The 16,336-nt window shown below is 33.9% G+C and overlaps 2 protein-coding genes and 1 long non-coding RNA gene across 5 annotated transcripts; 1 reads left to right on the top strand and 2 right to left on the bottom strand.

The window, feature by feature from the left end:
- Positions 1 to 1,503: 1,503 nt before the first annotated feature.
- On the top strand, positions 1,504 to 5,348 carry LOC120266397 (protein MICROTUBULE BINDING PROTEIN 2C-like). Its single transcript, XM_039274020.1, has 6 exons — positions 1,504 to 1,780; positions 1,864 to 1,938; positions 3,119 to 3,445; positions 3,995 to 4,213; positions 4,490 to 4,686; positions 5,021 to 5,348. Exons 1-5 carry the CDS (start codon positions 1,607 to 1,609, stop codon positions 4,670 to 4,672), a joined length of 978 nt encoding a protein of 325 aa, XP_039129954.1. The 5' UTR covers positions 1,504 to 1,606; the 3' UTR covers positions 4,673 to 4,686; positions 5,021 to 5,348.
- Positions 5,349 to 5,903: 555 nt separating this feature from the next.
- LOC120266439 (uncharacterized protein C227.17c) lies at positions 5,904 to 8,181 on the bottom strand. 3 transcript variants are annotated; one of them, XM_039274069.1, is made up of 4 exons: positions 8,078 to 8,181; positions 7,476 to 7,594; positions 6,611 to 6,746; positions 5,904 to 6,143 (listed from the first exon to the last, which is right to left on the bottom strand). In XM_039274069.1, the coding sequence occupies exons 1-4, from the start codon at positions 8,157 to 8,159 to the stop codon at positions 6,118 to 6,120; spliced, it is 363 nt and encodes a 120-aa protein (XP_039130003.1). In that variant the 5' UTR covers positions 8,160 to 8,181; the 3' UTR covers positions 5,904 to 6,117. The 3 variants fall into 3 exon arrangements, with proteins under 3 accessions (XP_039130003.1, XP_039130001.1, XP_039130002.1); XM_039274067.1 differs by having other exon boundaries at positions 5,910 to 6,143; positions 8,067 to 8,181; XM_039274068.1 differs by lacking the exon at positions 5,904 to 6,143 and adding an exon at positions 6,193 to 6,355 and having other exon boundaries at positions 8,067 to 8,181.
- Positions 8,182 to 8,183: 2 nt separating this feature from the next.
- Positions 8,184 to 9,662, bottom strand: LOC120266441. The gene is made up of 2 exons (XR_005538175.1): positions 9,481 to 9,662; positions 8,184 to 8,283 (listed from the first exon to the last, which is right to left on the bottom strand). It is a non-coding gene; the product is annotated as an uncharacterized LOC120266441 (long non-coding RNA).
- Between the last annotated feature and the right edge of the window lie 6,674 nt (positions 9,663 to 16,336).

Genomic DNA, 16,336 nt, shown 5'->3' with positions numbered 1-16,336 from the left:
GGTTTATTCACATTTTAAAAAAAATAAAACAATAAAATGGAGTTTTGTTTTCAAGATGATATTCCATGGATGATATTCAGTATTATACTAATAAAATTTTATTTATATTTTTATTATTAAACTTTAACTATTGTTGCATGCTCCACTATTACAAGTTATTGAGCTAGTCTTTATAGTATTAAAAAAAAAAAAAGCTTAATTGTAACGATTTGTCTTTTTGACCGAGAAGATTTGAGTAAGTTTGTTAATAACATAAATTTATTAAATAAACTATAATTGGATTTGGTACTACCAGCTGCACATCCATAAGGCCAACTAAATCTACATCCATAATCTCAATCAACATCTCAAAATATAAATGATTTACTAATATATTAAATTAATATAATTAATAAACAATAAACAAGAATTATAAATATTTGAAAACCCACTAATAATCTAGTGAAAATTCGACACAAAATAAAAAAAATAAATATTCAAATATTATTTCTACAGAGTAAGGGCATTTTTAATGCTAATTCATAAGCGTTCAATGCAATGATTAGTTTCGTTTAATTTTTTTAATTTTTAATTTTTATGCTACATTCTCAAATACACCTACATTTTATTTTACTTCTTTATTTTTAAATACACCTACATTTTCAAATAATTTTTTATTAATTTTATTTTTATTATCACAAATTAATTATTATTTTTAAATAATATAATAATTTATTGTTATTAATATATTTTTAATTATTTATTTTGTAATATTATTTTTAAAAATATATTATTTAATTATTTTATTAATAAAATTTAAGAATTTATCAAATAATTATAGTATGAGAGATAGTTTAATGAATTGATTGTGAGTCCCATTTTATTGTATGGAAAATGATTTAGTTGGTAAGAGTTTAATGAATTGATGAGGTGATATAGACATCAAACTCTAGGATAGTGCCCTAATATTTATTATGGGCCTAGAATTATAGAGTAATATTTATTCACTATGTATAGAGTCTTAATATGGATCCATTGTAAGTCTTCGCTGAAGTCATAACCCACAGTAATATCAAACTAATATTATTTTTGTCAAAAAAAAAAATATATATATATATAAGAAAAAATATCATTTAGATAAGTCCCTAGATTTGAAATCTAAGGACATTTTAAATCTAAGTCGTTGGATCATCATCCAATGGTTGATTGTTTATATAAACATTGTGCACATTTTTACTGTTCTTCATGATCACTATACAACACTGTAAAATGTGATTTCTGTTGTTCATAATGATAAGACTCATCAGATTATCATCCGTCCGATGACTACTATAGCTATTTCTATATTTGAAATCTAAAGACATCCTTAAATGATGAGTACTCTAAATATAAATATTTATAAATATTTAGACTCCTCAAGTATTTCACATCAAGCGGCCGGCCAACTTCTTAAAAAAAATGCTCCACGTGGCTCTCTCCCATTTGTGGGTTCCATTCTCTGGTCAAAATTCTCTCTCTCTCTCTCTCTCTCGCATTCCGATTTCCGACCGAACCCCTCATTTTAGAGAGAGAAAAGTAACAGTGTCTTCGCGAAGTCGCCTCCGATTCCCACTCTACCGCGCCCACGATGCCGGAGAACCACCGTGGCTACGCTTATCCGCCGGATCACCAGAACTCCACCTCTTCTTCTCCAACCCAACCGCCCTCTTTTTCCGATACTGCCCCTGCGAATTCCGGCAATGTCGATCGAGTTCTCTTCAAGAACCTCGTCGAAATGGTTCCCCTCGTCGAATCCCTCATGGTTTTGATCCTTCTCCTTTTCTCATCTTACCGACCTTCATCTCCTTCTCTCGATCTCATCTTCTCCTTTATCTCCTTTGTTAGGATCGGAGGGCGAGTGCGTCGTATAGCCGTAGGGCTTCCATGGTGTACACCCCTGCTCCGTCGCAGTCGAGAAAGGTTTGATTTGATGTTATGTCAAATGATCATTTGGGTTTTTTCCCTTCTCTTGTGATTCAGGAACTTAGTGAATTATTCGTTTGCTTTTGTGCCCTAAGTTTTGATTTTGATGATAATGCTGAGTTTCAGTAGAGACTCTTGTGATGATCATCAGTGTAGCCATTGTTTTGCCGGAGTTTCTCAAGTAATTTGTTGTCCTAAGCTCAGATTTAGTGAAAGGTACCATTTTTGGTGAATTGAGTAGTGTTTGATGATTTCTTAGTTCAAATCGCTCAGATTGTCCTTTATGTTGCGTTATGATAACTATTGGTGTAGCCATTGTTTTGCCCACCAGAGTTTCTCAAGTAATTTGTTGTTCCAAGTCTTGATATCATGAAAATCACCACTTTTGGTGAATTGGGAATCTGATTTAGGGTTATGTTTGCCTATTTCTTACTTCAAATATCTGGTTGTCCTGTGGTGGAGTTCTCAATTAATTAACTGTTCCAAGCTACAATTTAAAGCTACACATTTTGGTGAATCGGAATAACTTTCAGTGGTGTTTCACCCGGAATTGTGCCAGTTTGTTTTTAGCCTGGTTGCCAAGCAAGTTAAGTTGATTTAGGTTAGTAAGGGATCAGCAAACTCAGTCAATGATTTATAGGTTAGTCAGGGATCAAGTAACTTGGTCAAAGGGGATTAAGCGGTAATTAACCGAGTTAACTACTCTGCATAAGGGTGCCGTAACTAATTTGAGCTAGCTATCCTGGTTTGTATTTTGCCACCTAAAATTTGAAATTTTAACACATTTACAAATTGTCAGTTCTGGTTTGAAAGGTGTAAATAGAATGCTTAATTTCATAAAATAACTTTTCCATTTTGTCCTTGTGCTACCTCACAAGCGCATTTCAGAACATAGGATTAATATATGGGTTAAGTAAATTACTTGTTCAATATAATCCAAATGTTTAAGTATAAAACATACTAGCTTGCTTCCAAGTTCCAAGTTCCAAATGCTACCTTGATATTTTTTGTTTCTTCTTTTTTTTTTGTTTAATGATGCCTGTCACAATGCCACCATGTATTCATTGGTTGGTTCCTCTTTCGACCTGCACATTGCTTGGTTACTGATTTTATTAATGCTATGCTTCCTGTGATTTGTTGAAATGGATATCTTGACTATGGGTCTGTTTAAATTCAGGGCAGTGAACTTAGTGGCAGAAAAGCTGGTCAAATCGGTTCAGCAAGAAAAAGAAGGGATAATAGAGACAATGAGGAGGACTATGATGGTCTTTCCGCTATTTCTTCAAAAGATGCCCAAAGGGACAGGGATGAGTTGATTAAGTTGCTACAAGATGTGAATGAATTGCAGAAGAAATTATCTGAAAAAGAGGAAGCACTGAAATCTGCAGAAGATTTATTGAATCAGATGAGTACTGCTTATGCGTCACTTGAGGATTTAAGGTCCCAGGTTGCAGAGAAGGATTCTCTGGTCAAATCTTCTAATTTAGAATTGTACAATGTCAAGGTACAATATTTTTCTGAGCTGTCTTGTTGCTTTTACATGTGTATTATGTTTTTCTTAATCAACTTCTATAGGAAGATCTGCCTAGCATACCTGAAATAATCTTAGACAAGAATGGTACACCCACATTCAGAAAAGTAGAATTATTCTCCTTGAGTATGACACTATAAGAAGATGGTACTATCTAAGCTTTAATTTTATGGCACCACCTTGTGGAGTCAGTGTAAACTGTAAAGCACTTACCATTAGGGTAAAAAATTGTTAATAATTTAATATGCTGTGTGAATATTCGCAAATAATTTCATTTGGAGTCTTATTATAGATTTATTTGGTGTCACTGATATGCTCTTGCAGAGATTTGTCCAAGTCACCGCTGCCATAGTTGTTTTAATTTTGGGAATGTTGTTTCCTCTTACATTTACTACTGAGTGATGGCAGTGCTTTGACGAAGTATTAAGGATCAATTCATTATCGAACACAGTTGGCTCATATATAAGACTAGGATTATCAAACTGGACATATGGAAGTGATAAATTTGTCTTTAATCTGCAGATTAGGCTTGCTGAGAAGCAGGCAGCTATGGAAAAATTAGTTTGGGAAACAAAGATGTCAAATAGAAAAATTGAAGAACTTGAAGGGAACCTGACCTCTAAGGATCTAGAGGTCAATGCACTCATGCAGTTGTTTGAAGAAATAGCAGAGAAAGGTTCAACTCGATACCCAGATCATAGCATCACTTATAGTGATCCTTTTAATCAATATCCGGTCCAAGTAAGTTATCTTTTTTGCTTCTTCTATTGACACATGCAGCATGTCCAATACTGCTAGTTTTTCTTATTTGTTAAATAAGATCCTTTTTAGTTCATTGATGCTCTTACACCTTTGTAAAAATGCTCAAATTGCCCTTTGTGCGCCACATACACATTGTTCTATATTCAAATAAGATCTTAGATGGAATCTTTTTCCCTACTTTTGTGGCAATTGTTACAAAATACTATATGGCAGAGAGCATACAAATCTAAAGTTGACAAGTTTAAATTCAAACAGATTGATGATGATGATGATGATGATGATGATGATGATGAAGAAGACAAAATTCAGATGTCGAAGATGGAAGAAGCAAGAACAGCCTACATCAATGCAGTGTCTATTGCTAAAATGAATCCCTGTGACGAGACACTAGCTGCAGCTGCTGAGGCAAGGTTCAGGCTTCAAGCTTTCGTATTATGAACCAACAATCTAGAGTATGCAACTCTTCTCCCTTCTCATGTCAGAATTTCTTTTGTCTGTACTTGTCCCATTGGGTTCTTGAGGTTTGCTTTCTCTACTAGTCTTAAAACTACGACACTAGATTAAAAATATACAACTAAAGGTTTTGGTTTCTTTTTCGAATAGACCACAGCAAAGCTTACAATAATATGTCACACATAAGTGTTATGAACTATCACTCACAAAACCTAATCCAATATACATGCAAGGGCAAACTTTAAAGGCAATAAATGAAATGCAAATGTTGAAATTGATGATAGAGCTTTATTGTTATCATCTTGTGATAATTTCTTTGGTTACCCTGAACAGAATATACTGGTCTTCGAGAACAACGTCGCAAGCTCTTGTGATGCAAGCTCAGGCACTTGCTGTGTTTCCTTTTGGGCATTCCGATTATATATTTGCAGGTGTGTCTATTGGCAATAAGTATTTGAATTGTTATCTTCTTGACCTCGTGTTCCATTGAGTTGTCCATTTATTGTGTAAAAAGAAATAAGCCTTTGAATTGTTACCAGTGTTTCCCTAGCCTTTCTAGGATCCCTCTTCTGCAGTTAATGGCCTGTTTGGATTGATGATTAAAAAAGGGTCGAAAGAAAAGTGTGAGGAAAGAAATCATATGTCAATTTTATCTGGCTTATTGATTTGTGATAATATGATAATTTCTAATATCTCTTGTTATCTGCATGACAACCAAAATCTCCAAAAATCTCTGACCAAATTATTAAAAAAAAAAATCTAAACGTTTCTAATTTTTATTTAGATATGTAAACAGATATTGACCTTCATTTCTGTGTCAAGCTAAGTGTTATAAACAGGCACCTTGCTTGGCTAGGGGATTGCAACAATTCCAAACACTATAATTATTTTATATAAAATGATTTATTTAAATTAATATAGTTAATTAATATTAATTGGTATTGTATTATTAAAAAATTAAAATTCAATCATAAAATACTTAACTTTTCTTAGTATTAATAAGTCAAACTTTTCAAATAAAGATTTTCCCTCCCCAATTTAACATTAAAAAAATATTCCTCTAACTTGCACTCTTATCCTCCAACCACCAACGAGAGAAGATTAATGTTATTTAAAAATATATATTGAATTTTTTAAAAAAAATATTCAGAATTTTCAATCTTTGCTCAATTCCTATCTTTATTTAATTCTTAAGAGTAAACCAGAAGTCCTAGTAAATAATGTGTTCTTGGTATTATAATCATAAAATTCATCAAGATTAATGATTGCCTTACTTATGTTCATTACCAAGAATAAGACCCTTTTCAGAATCTTCAATTCTTGGTTGTCCTCATTATTTACCAAAACACCCTCGTGTTCATAACAAGTGCAAATATGCACATCCTGGAAAGATGATGTTCAAATCAGAACAGAATTTCAAAAGAAATGTTTCATTCAGAACTTGGTCCTCGGTTTCCTGTTTCCAGAAAACATATTATTTATTAGATACTATTTATAATATTTTAAAAAATTCAGATGAAAAAGCCAGGACAATAAAAATAAACTACAAATGAAAAAGGAAAAAAAAAATAGGCACAAATAAGAGAACAACTTGGCCAAAAACCGCATAACATTTAGAACCATCAAGTTCTTCAGATTCTTTGGTCTCTCATTCCCCCTTTGTTTTTCCTACACAATTATACCTTGTTCTCAAAATTAGGTATGAAGCTAACAAAGGCAATGCATTGAAATTTATGTTTAGTAGTATTATTATCAATTAAGATGTTTTGTATATTGAGTAATATTATTATTAAAAAGAGTACTATCATTGTTCATTCTAATATGATAATAGCCTCTCTCTTCATTTGCTTTATGTTACTCCACCCACATGGAGCCATGATCTTCTTCATTCTACAGAAAGCAATCAAAACAATTGAAACTAACCAGGAAATTGTTGATCTGGCCGCCGAGGGGCTGTAACAATGTGGCTATACATCTTCCACCAGTTTGCCGAAGCCTCCTCCACTGTTCGGTATGTCCAGATATGCGGCTTTGCCTTCTCCCGGGCTTCAAGAATCTCCTGTACATGAATAAAAGTTCATTGGTTTCTTAGGCTGAAATTAGCGAAACAAAACTAAATTATAAGTAAATCACTTATTCATACTTGAAAGATATTCAAAGCCAAAGTAACTTGATGCTTTTATGGGCATTGATACATATGTAACTAAATTACTGATAATTTGTTAATAGATTTGTTGCTAGAGTACCAATTTGATGGGACTCAACTGTTTCTTTATCCAAAACAACTTCTGGAGAGAATAGTTTCTCGAAAACTCTATAAGCTGGTCATTAATTTAATACAATGCAGAGAAGCCACTGATGCATAAATGATGTGGTAAAAGACATCATTTTAGAAAAGGAGACAACAGTACATTTCTTTTAGTTTCTATCTCAATTCAGTGAACTAAAAAAGTTCTTTTAAAAACACCAACATGCTCCTCAAGTTCCACCATTATATTCCATCCTTTCAATTAAGTAAAATCCTGCACTTTATATCCCTTTGACAATATCCTCAAATTTTCTCTAGTTTCTCAACATGAGAATACTCTGAAGATAACACCATGTACATTGATATTTTATTAGACCTACAAAGACACTGCTACACAGACTTCACGCAGATGAAGTTGCCATGTACATTCTTCAAAGCATCCTCTGCAAATTTTTCATGAATTGTAGTGGTAGCTTTATCTTGTTTGAGAAATTGTGGTCTGAGTAAACAATCTTAAATAATAAAAGTACAATGTTGAACCTGAACTTCAGATGGTCTTTTTGTCTTGAGACTCAAACAGTCAAATAGTGCATTCCACTTGCCAAAGCAATTATCGAAATTTCCATATCTATAGTATTGTTGCATCTGGTGAAATGGAGCTGCCAAATGATGGATAAGTATAAGATGACAAAAAGCAGATCAAGAACTAAAATTAAGTATAAGGTAATAGAATGTCAACTCTTTTTGTGCAATCATATGGTAGTAGTGGATGAGCTTGATTATGAAATATGATTTAAGAAAAAAATAAAGATGAAACTCATCAATTTTAACATGGTTGGTTTTGTGTGCATCATACTAACTATAGATAAAAGTTGAAGTGATTGAACAAAAATAAATGAGAGACATGCCCTACCATTAGACCAAAGACTTAAACCAAGAAAATTAGGTGTCAAATGCAACAAACTCCAATCAAGTTACTTGTCTGGATCATTGAATTCCTGTACCTAAACTAAAAGTTCTAAAATCTATCCTTCAACTTCAATGTTGCTCCACAGCTTCTATAACTAACCAGCTACAAATTCTATTTATTAATCAATTTATGACTTAAAAAAAGCAGGGAAGGAAGTGTACAGTAACAGAACCAGAGAGCATCAAAGCATTTGATGCAGGAGACGCTCTGGATGGATGATGAGCTTTTGCTGGAGGCCTCTTCTTCCTTTGCATCTTCCATTCCTGGGTTGCTGGCCATTGTGTATGCCTAATTTTTTTTTACCTCAAGCACCAGTCAAACCAGTAAACTAAAGCAATTCAAGCGGCAACTTGATTTGCTCCTGATTTGTACAGATTACTGCAGCAAGCAAGAAGTGAAATATCAAGGCATAATTGCTTACATTAATTAATCAACTACTTAATAGCCTATTCTAAATTAGGTTTTGGTGGTCAATTCACTTACCCACTAGATAAGATAACTTTTTTGTTAAAAGATAACAGGTAATATGTATCATGCACAAAACATATAGAAGATGCAATGTTTGAACTTCAAAAAAAAAGAAAAAAAAAATTCATATAGCAAACGTTTGGAAGAAGTTCTAGGTTCCAATAGTCATCAATTGGACCCAAATATATATGTGGGAGCTTTGAGAGTGTTAAGCACTAGTGTGATTGTCTACTTTCGTACCAGTGTTGGAAATTTGGAATATCATGTCCAAGTGATACGAGATTTTTTTACCCAATGGCTACTCATCATCTAAACTTTTAGAAAATTTAAAATCCAAAAAAATAAAAATAATAAAAAACCAGAAAACTATAGATCATTTAAATATATATATATATATATATATATATATATATTCGTATCATAAAAAAAAAGGAACAACCATATTTAACCATTTGAAATATATGACAAATTTATTAAAGAATTCTGAGGGTATGCAGATAGCAGATAGCAGCAAGCTTTTGCAAATTAATTAAAAAAAATCTGGAGAATTAATTGCTCAAAAATATTTACTATGGATATTTAACAAAATTACATAATGATATCCATTTACTTCAGCATGAATAAGCAAAATGAAAAATCCCAATGGTCACATAAAAGGAGTAAGAATCTTGATATTAATTATTAAACTGCAATTTTGCTGTTTCCTTAAGACAATACTATACAGTCTAAAGATTTTAACTTTAAGAAAATGAAGAACAAAAGAGGACAAACACTAAACAATGTGATTTGATTTATAAGCTCTAATCCTAACACATGGATATCAAGTAGTAATCATATATTCAGCTTTTCATGGCTATTGAATCCCAGATAACAAAAAGAAAATCAAATAACGACATTGTTTCGCAATTTGCTTTCAAAAAAACATAAAAAAATTCTAAAAAAAGTAACTTTCTTTGTGATATAAACAAACAAAAAGTTCATTTCTCAGTATTCAGATGAATCAAAGGATCATAAAGCCCAAGGAATCCAATATATCTAACTAAACCAATACAGAGAACAATTCCAAAAATCAAGATGTTCAATTCCAAAAGTGACAAAGATGCATACCTTTGTTAACTGGTTTATCACCTACAAACCATCGATTCAGTGAACTCCGACCAGCTCCAACTACAACAAACCCTAGACGAAAGGTAAGCAAAAGCTAGAGATGGAGAAGGAGAGATCGGGGAGAGGCGCAACAGATGGTATAGAGTGAAACCCTAATTTTGAGAAAGAGAACAAAATTTGGGGAGAAGTGGGAAGGAACAAAGAACTAATAACTAGTGGGCTTTCAAAGATTGGGCCTTTGCTGGGTTGTGAGTGGGCCCGGCTCCCAGATGTTAAAAATTTAAAAAATTATGATTGAAATTTGGTCTTTCTTAAAAATAAGGGAAAATTACTGTTTACCCCTCGATAATTTCAAAACTTCCCAAACAGCCCCTGTGAGTTTTGCATACCTCAGACAACCCTTCCTTTATTGTTTTCACTTCCTTTTACCCCCTGCGATTATGAAATTCCATCATCGCTCTTAAACCTTTTTGCATACATTTTTCATTCTTTTTCGATTCCTTTTTGCATGTACTCATTTCTTAAACAGAGAGTTCATTTCTTAAACAGAAACCTCATTTCTTAAACAGAAAACTCATTTCTTAAACAGAAACCTCATTTTTTTAAACATAAAACTCATTTTTTAAACAAAAACATTAATATTTAAACAGAAAAACAAATATTTACATGATAAATTAATCCTGGATATAAAACCAATTAATCTTGGCCACTCGTACATATTTAAATAGAAACAACGATATTTAAGCACTTTTTTAAACGCAAGCGCAATATATTAAACAAAAACATCGATAGTTAAACAAAGACAAACAAGCATATAAACAGAGAACTCATTTCTTAAACAGAGAGCTTATTTGTTAAACAAAGACCTCATTTTTTTAAACAGAAACCTCATTGAGTAGGGACATTGAGTATCTCATCGTCGTTGATCTCGCGTGAGCGGCTGAGTCTCGAGCTCCGGATCCCGGCGAGCGATCTCGAAGGTGGCGTGCTCGTATGGGGTCTTAAAGGAGAAATCTTTATTGGCGTTGGCGATCCGGGTTGGCGACGTTCCTCGGCGGTCGGAGTGGTGAGGTCTTCGATGGCGACGTCGGATAAGACGAGGGTCGAACTTGAGCGGAACCATTCTCGACTACGGAGACCGCAACATGGATAGCAATAGGGTTAGGGTTAGGGATCATTCAGGGGTTTGGATCCATGGTGCCTAAGTCGGTGACGGAGCGGAGGGAGGAAGCGGTGCCGAGTGAGGGTTCGATCTCGCCGTCTTCGTCTTCATCTTCATCGTCTTCCCCCGTCAGTCGACCTCATCTCTTTCATCTTCTTCGTCGTCGACCTCGGGGAAGACCGCGATGCTCCTCGTCGTCGAGCGAAGGCATCGAAAGGTTGCAGCGCGTACATATTTAAATAGAAACAACGATATTTAAGCACGCTTTTTTTAAAGCGTAAACGCAATATATTAAAAGCGAAACATCGATAGTTAAACAAAGACAAACAAGCGTATAAACAGAGAACTCATTTATTAAAGCAGAGAACTCATTTCTTAAAGCAGAGAACTCATTTCTTAAAGCAGAGCTTATTTTTTTAAAGCGAGACCCTCATTGAGTAGGGACATTGAGTATCTCATCGTCGCCGATCTCGTGCGAACGCTGAGTCTTTCGAGCTCCGGATCCGCGAGCGATCTCGAAAGGTGGCATGCTCGTATGGGGTCTTAAAGGAGAAATCTTTATCGGCGTTGGCGATCCGGTTGGCGACGTTCCTCGTCGGTCGGAGTGGTGAGGTCTTCGGTGGCGACGTCGGATAAGGCCAGGTCGAACTTGAGCGGAACCATTCTCGACTACGGAGACCGCAACATGGATAGCAATAGGGTTAGGGTTAGGGATCATTCCGGGGTTTGGATCCATGGTGCCTAAGTCGGTGACGGGAGCGGAGGGAGGAAGCGGTGCCGATGAGGGGTTCGATCTCGCCGTCTTCGTCTTCATCTTCATCGTCTTCCCCGTCAGTCGACCTCATCTCTTTCATCTTCTTCGCTCGTTGACCTCGGGGAAGACCGCGATGCTCCTTGTCGTCGAGCGAAGGCATCGAAAGGTTGCGACCTTTTCCTCCCGAACATGAAATCCCATTTTTCATGCAACGTGACTGTGATTGTGAGCCGCATGCTTTGTCTCACTGGCACGATCAAGCTGCAATAAAAGAGATTTTTGGGGGTGATAAATACACCACAAAAACTCATTTCTTAAATGCAGACCTCATTTTTTAAACAAAACCCTCATTTCTTAAAGCAGAAAACTCATTTCTTAAACGAGACCTCATTTTTTTAAACGAAACCTCTTTTCTTAAAGCAGAAAACTCATTTCTTAAACAGAAAACTCAATTTTTTTAAACAAAAAAACTCATTTTTTTAAATAGAAAAACTCATTTTTTTAAACAGGAAACTCATTTTTTAAACAGAACCTCATACCTCATATTTTTAAATGAAAGCTTCATTTTTCAAATAGAAACTCATCTGACTCCAAGGGCATTATAGTCAAACCCTATCACACTTGCCATAACTTCCTACGCAAGGGACAATTTCGTCCAAAAAATTCCAAATTAACTCTATCAATCACTATTAGATGTTTGGGGGGTTTAAAAAATCATTGTATTCAAAAGGAAGGGGTTTTTGAGGAGTGCAAAACTAACGGGGTGTTTTTGGCAATATTACAAACTTACAAGGTGTTTTTGGCAATTTTCACTAAAAATAATAATAAAATAAATTTTTATATTATTAAAAAATTTAAATAAAGTTATTTATTGATGAATATTCCATAGATTCCTTGTCATATGAAACATTTTTTTTCCCTAAAAACTAATGTTTGATTTTTATTTTTCATCTAGAAATAAGGATTCAAAGAAATTATTGAAAAAAGTGAAGCATTTCATAAACATAAAATGTTTGTTGAACTAAACTTTTGAATATCCCAAAAAGGCATAGAAATGTATTTACTTGATTCAGAAGTTAAGTATAAAGTCAAAACAGTGATGAGATGTTGTTGTTGTTATTTGAAACTTAAGTGAACAAATTTCTATACAAGGCCAAAAGTTTGTACCAGTGATGTTTACCCGTTCAGGAAGGTATGGTGTGAAAATTTAAGAACCCAAACACAACGGTACTGCCGATCCTTAGTTGTGATTTATAAGTTTGCAATCCAAATCTCATGTTATTGGGTGAAAACACATAACTTTGATGATTACTTTAAGCCTATGTGCATATTTTTTGATTAGGATGCTCTTATTCTATTTGTTAGAAAAAAAAATAAAAAAAATAATCCTAATGTCTCTCTTATTATTTTGCATTTAATTTGAGGTATTTTGGAATAAAAAAAAATACACAAACTAAATTTTGATGTATAAATGAAAACCAACTTTTTCTTTAAGTTAAAAAAAAAAAAAAAAACATTTTACATTCACATTTCAGAAAACAAACTATAAACAATGACTTTGTATAATACTTAAATTTAACTCTTTAAATCCAAACATATTCCTTGATTAAGACCCAAACATGATCTACAAGGAAGACAAATTTGTTTTGAATTGATCAACAACACTTTCATTATAAGTTGTATTCAAACATTTATTGTCATTATTGCCTAACAGCCATCTACTTTCAAATTAGTTGATTTTCGAATTTAATTTATTATGGTATTTGGTTGGAGGATAGATCAAATAAATTGGAATGACCAACCATGATAATTAATAATTAAATGAATTATAAATAAATTATAAAATTTTAAATTTTTTAGAAGAAACAAAGTACCAAATGACCTGTAAAAAGTAGACCTTTTTAGTGGGTGTTTTCACGGTATATATAAATATAAAAATTCAAAATAAAAACTATTTGCTTAAGCCAAATTAATTAAAATAACCACAAATTATTGATTATTTTCTTCTTGTTATTAATCATTGTTAGAGATAAGTATTAGCAAATTAGTAGACAGCTACTTAGTAATTTTGATTTTAGGTGTACCTATGACAACTTTCTCATTCAATTCAATTATATGAATTGAATAATATTACTGAATGTCTTAATTTGTTAATATTATTATATTAATGGTCTATCTTATCTTCAAATAATTGAAATTGTTCGTATACTCATAGATTAAAAAATTTGGCTTTTTTTTCACATGGCTGATCAATCTAATAATAAATTGAGAAAGTTGATTATATTCTATTTATTATAAACATTGGATTTTACTTTTAATATCTATTCGTACGGTGTTTGTAGTTATTTTTATTAATCATTCTAGAAAGTCAATTTTTGGAAACTTTTGTTTTAATTTTTTTACCCTTTCCAATTTATCAATTTAACATTAAACTAAGAAATTTTATTATATTCTATTTAATATATATCAAGATAGATTTGATTAATAATTTTAATATATATTTATTTACAATATATTCAGATAGTCACCCGCGTTATTGACATGAATATAGATTTTTTTTTATTTTATATTCATAAAATTTAGGGAAAATTACTGTTCACCCCTCGTAATTTTCAAAACTTCCCAAAAACCCCCTCCTACTTTTGCACACCCCGGACGTACTCTTCCAGTTAGTGTTTAACTTCCCTTTTACCCCCACTGCTCACTTCAAATGGGTCCATGTTGGAAATCCCATTTTTGGCCCCTCGAAAATGGTGGGAAAGGAAAGCGCTAAAATCACATCATGTTCAACCTTTTGAAGGGACTTTTCGCTTGGTTTAACGCTTTAAATATTTTTACTAATATGTTTAATAATTATCATATCCGTGTAATACTTCCCATCTCCATTTAACGTTGTCTTTACATGTATAACTATTCATATTAACGTGTAAATTCTCAAAAGTCTCTGCAGAAACGGTGATCTTTTTCGCTTTGATCCGAATCAGCTGGCAGCGGCACGTGGCGGTGGCAAGGTTATGGTATCCTCGCGATAAGAATTAATGACGAGCATTAAAATTTACTGCACTGTAACATAATTTTCCGAACACCCGCTCGCTCTCATCGACCAATGCTCGGCCACCGCATGCGTTTAACTTTTTCCTGATATGAAGAGTCGATCCGCCGTGGAATTCACACCATAAATAACCAGAAAGAACCCTCCCCATGGACAACCACTCCTCATCGTCCTCATCATCCTCCTCCTCTTCCCATGGACAACCACTCTATCTGAAAGGATGTTTCGTGAACCTTCTTCCTTATCTTGAGAATCATTTAGCCGCAATCACGCAACAAGTTAAACTATCTTTTTCCCCGCCCTAAGTCGAAATGCTCTCATAATCGCTCGAATACTGCAGGATTCTTCATCGGATGGACGACGGCAAGCAATTGCTGGAGGATTCTCTAGAGGAGGGAGATCGAGAAACATCTTTTTAAGACGGGTTGATATTTATCACTCGAGACTTTCATCTACTCATTTAAGAACATTACGTCGACTGTACAACTATTACGCTCGTGTTTAACTATCGTGATCTTCGCTTTAAGTCCCACCACGACACATCGATTAATAGTCGCTTTTCATGAATGTGTGTTGTTTAACCTTTTTTTAATGTTGTACGCTGTGCGAGTTCAAGTTGATGCGCATGTTATGCAACCGCCGTGAGCATTCGAATGTACTGATACACTTGTTTCGTTATACGAGGGTCGAGTCGTGAGTGTCCAAAGTCCGAGCGACGTTGTAAATGTTGTAAATGTTGTAAATCTTTTATAAATAAAACGAAAACAAGCTTTATTCTGACCGTGAACTTCGAAATTTAAACATAGACCTAGTAAAAACAAACAATGTGGGAAACAAAAGAACGCTCATCAGTAAACAATAGAAAATACGTAAATATGTTTAAACAATGACAACGGTGTTTAAGAAAAGTTACTCTTTAAACAAACGACAACGGTGTAAACAATAGAAAAAAAGTTAAACACTACTCAAGTTACTCTTTAAACAACGACAACGGTGTTTAAGAAAATACGTAAAGATGTTTAAACAAAATGACCCGGAGGTACCCATCTTCAACGCTGATGTCAGTGAAAAGCATTTAATTTAAAACAATAACATATTATTTAAATGATATAGACTTTTAGTTAAACAATTAACCGCTTTTTAAACACTATATGTATCTGCTTTAAAACATAAAAAAAGCTTGACGCTATACGTAGACTCATGTTGAGTTGAGAACTTTCATTCGAACGACTGACAATATGTCTTCCTCGCGACAGGTGACATATATTTCCCTTTTTCGCCCTTGGGATGGAGGGAAAAAAATACCGCCCTAATCACATCACGCCTAGTCTAACCTCTATGCATACAACTCGCACTTTTTGTTTCGCCTTTTCCGACTCGCTTGTTCTTTACATCTTCTACTTCTTCTTCGTCTTCTTTTTTGTTCTTCATTTCATTTGGTTCATACGATTTGGTTTTCGAACGATATATTATGGAGAGTTTTTTCGGTATTGCTAGATTCAACGGGAGGGAAGAGTGCTAATGTTCACTACCGCACTTCTTGGGAGTTGGTGTTAGCTGAGATATGCGAGATGGGGTCTCGAAGTTTCTCTGTCGAGTTAAGTTCATCACACCGGATGGATATAAAACGGTTTCGCTCAATCGAAAAGCGATGTCGACTTCCAGTGGATGGTCACGTCCCATTCCATCTTCAAATGTGTCAGGAGTTGATCTTGTCGTCGAGACGTAAAATGTGCCATTGCTGAATCCTAACGAAAACGAGGTTTACTCGTCAGAAGTTCCTTTTCTTTTTAATTATTCCGCTTATCCTGGGGTCATTATTGTTTAAATATGTCAGCCATCGGTTAACATATTATACTAGTCCTTTACGTTATTAGTTAATTGCTTA

The sequence above is a fragment of the Dioscorea cayenensis genome, chromosome 8 (assembly GCF_009730915.1).
Source record: "Dioscorea cayenensis subsp. rotundata cultivar TDr96_F1 chromosome 8, TDr96_F1_v2_PseudoChromosome.rev07_lg8_w22 25.fasta, whole genome shotgun sequence".
Lineage (NCBI taxonomy): Eukaryota > Viridiplantae > Streptophyta > Magnoliopsida > Dioscoreales > Dioscoreaceae > Dioscorea > Dioscorea cayenensis.
The sequence above is the reverse complement of the archived record's forward strand: the minus strand, read 5'-3'. Positions and strand labels throughout refer to the sequence as shown.

Excerpts from the sequence above, each read along its gene's own strand:
- LOC120266397 (XM_039274020.1), top strand. The coding sequence starts at position 1,607 with ATGCCGGAGAACCACCGTGGCTACGCTTATCCGCCGGATCACCAGAAC. Across the intron at positions 1,781-1,863 it reads CCCTCGTCGAATCCCTCATG|GATCGGAGGGCGAGTGCGTC; the intron begins GTTTTGATCCTT and ends CTCCTTTGTTAG. Across the intron at positions 4,214-4,489 it reads TTAATCAATATCCGGTCCAA|ATTGATGATGATGATGATGA; the intron begins GTAAGTTATCTT and ends AAATTCAAACAG.
- LOC120266439 (XM_039274067.1), bottom strand. The coding sequence starts at position 8,166 with ATGGAAGATGCAAAGGAAGAAGAGGCCTCCAGCAAAAGCTCATCATCC. Across the intron at positions 7,595-8,066 it reads TGCTCTCTGGTTCTGTTACT|CTCCATTTCACCAGATGCAA; the intron begins GTACACTTCCTT and ends ATCATTTGGCAG. Across the intron at positions 6,747-7,475 it reads AAAGACCATCTGAAGTTCAG|GAGATTCTTGAAGCCCGGGA; the intron begins GTTCAACATTGT and ends ATTCATGTACAG.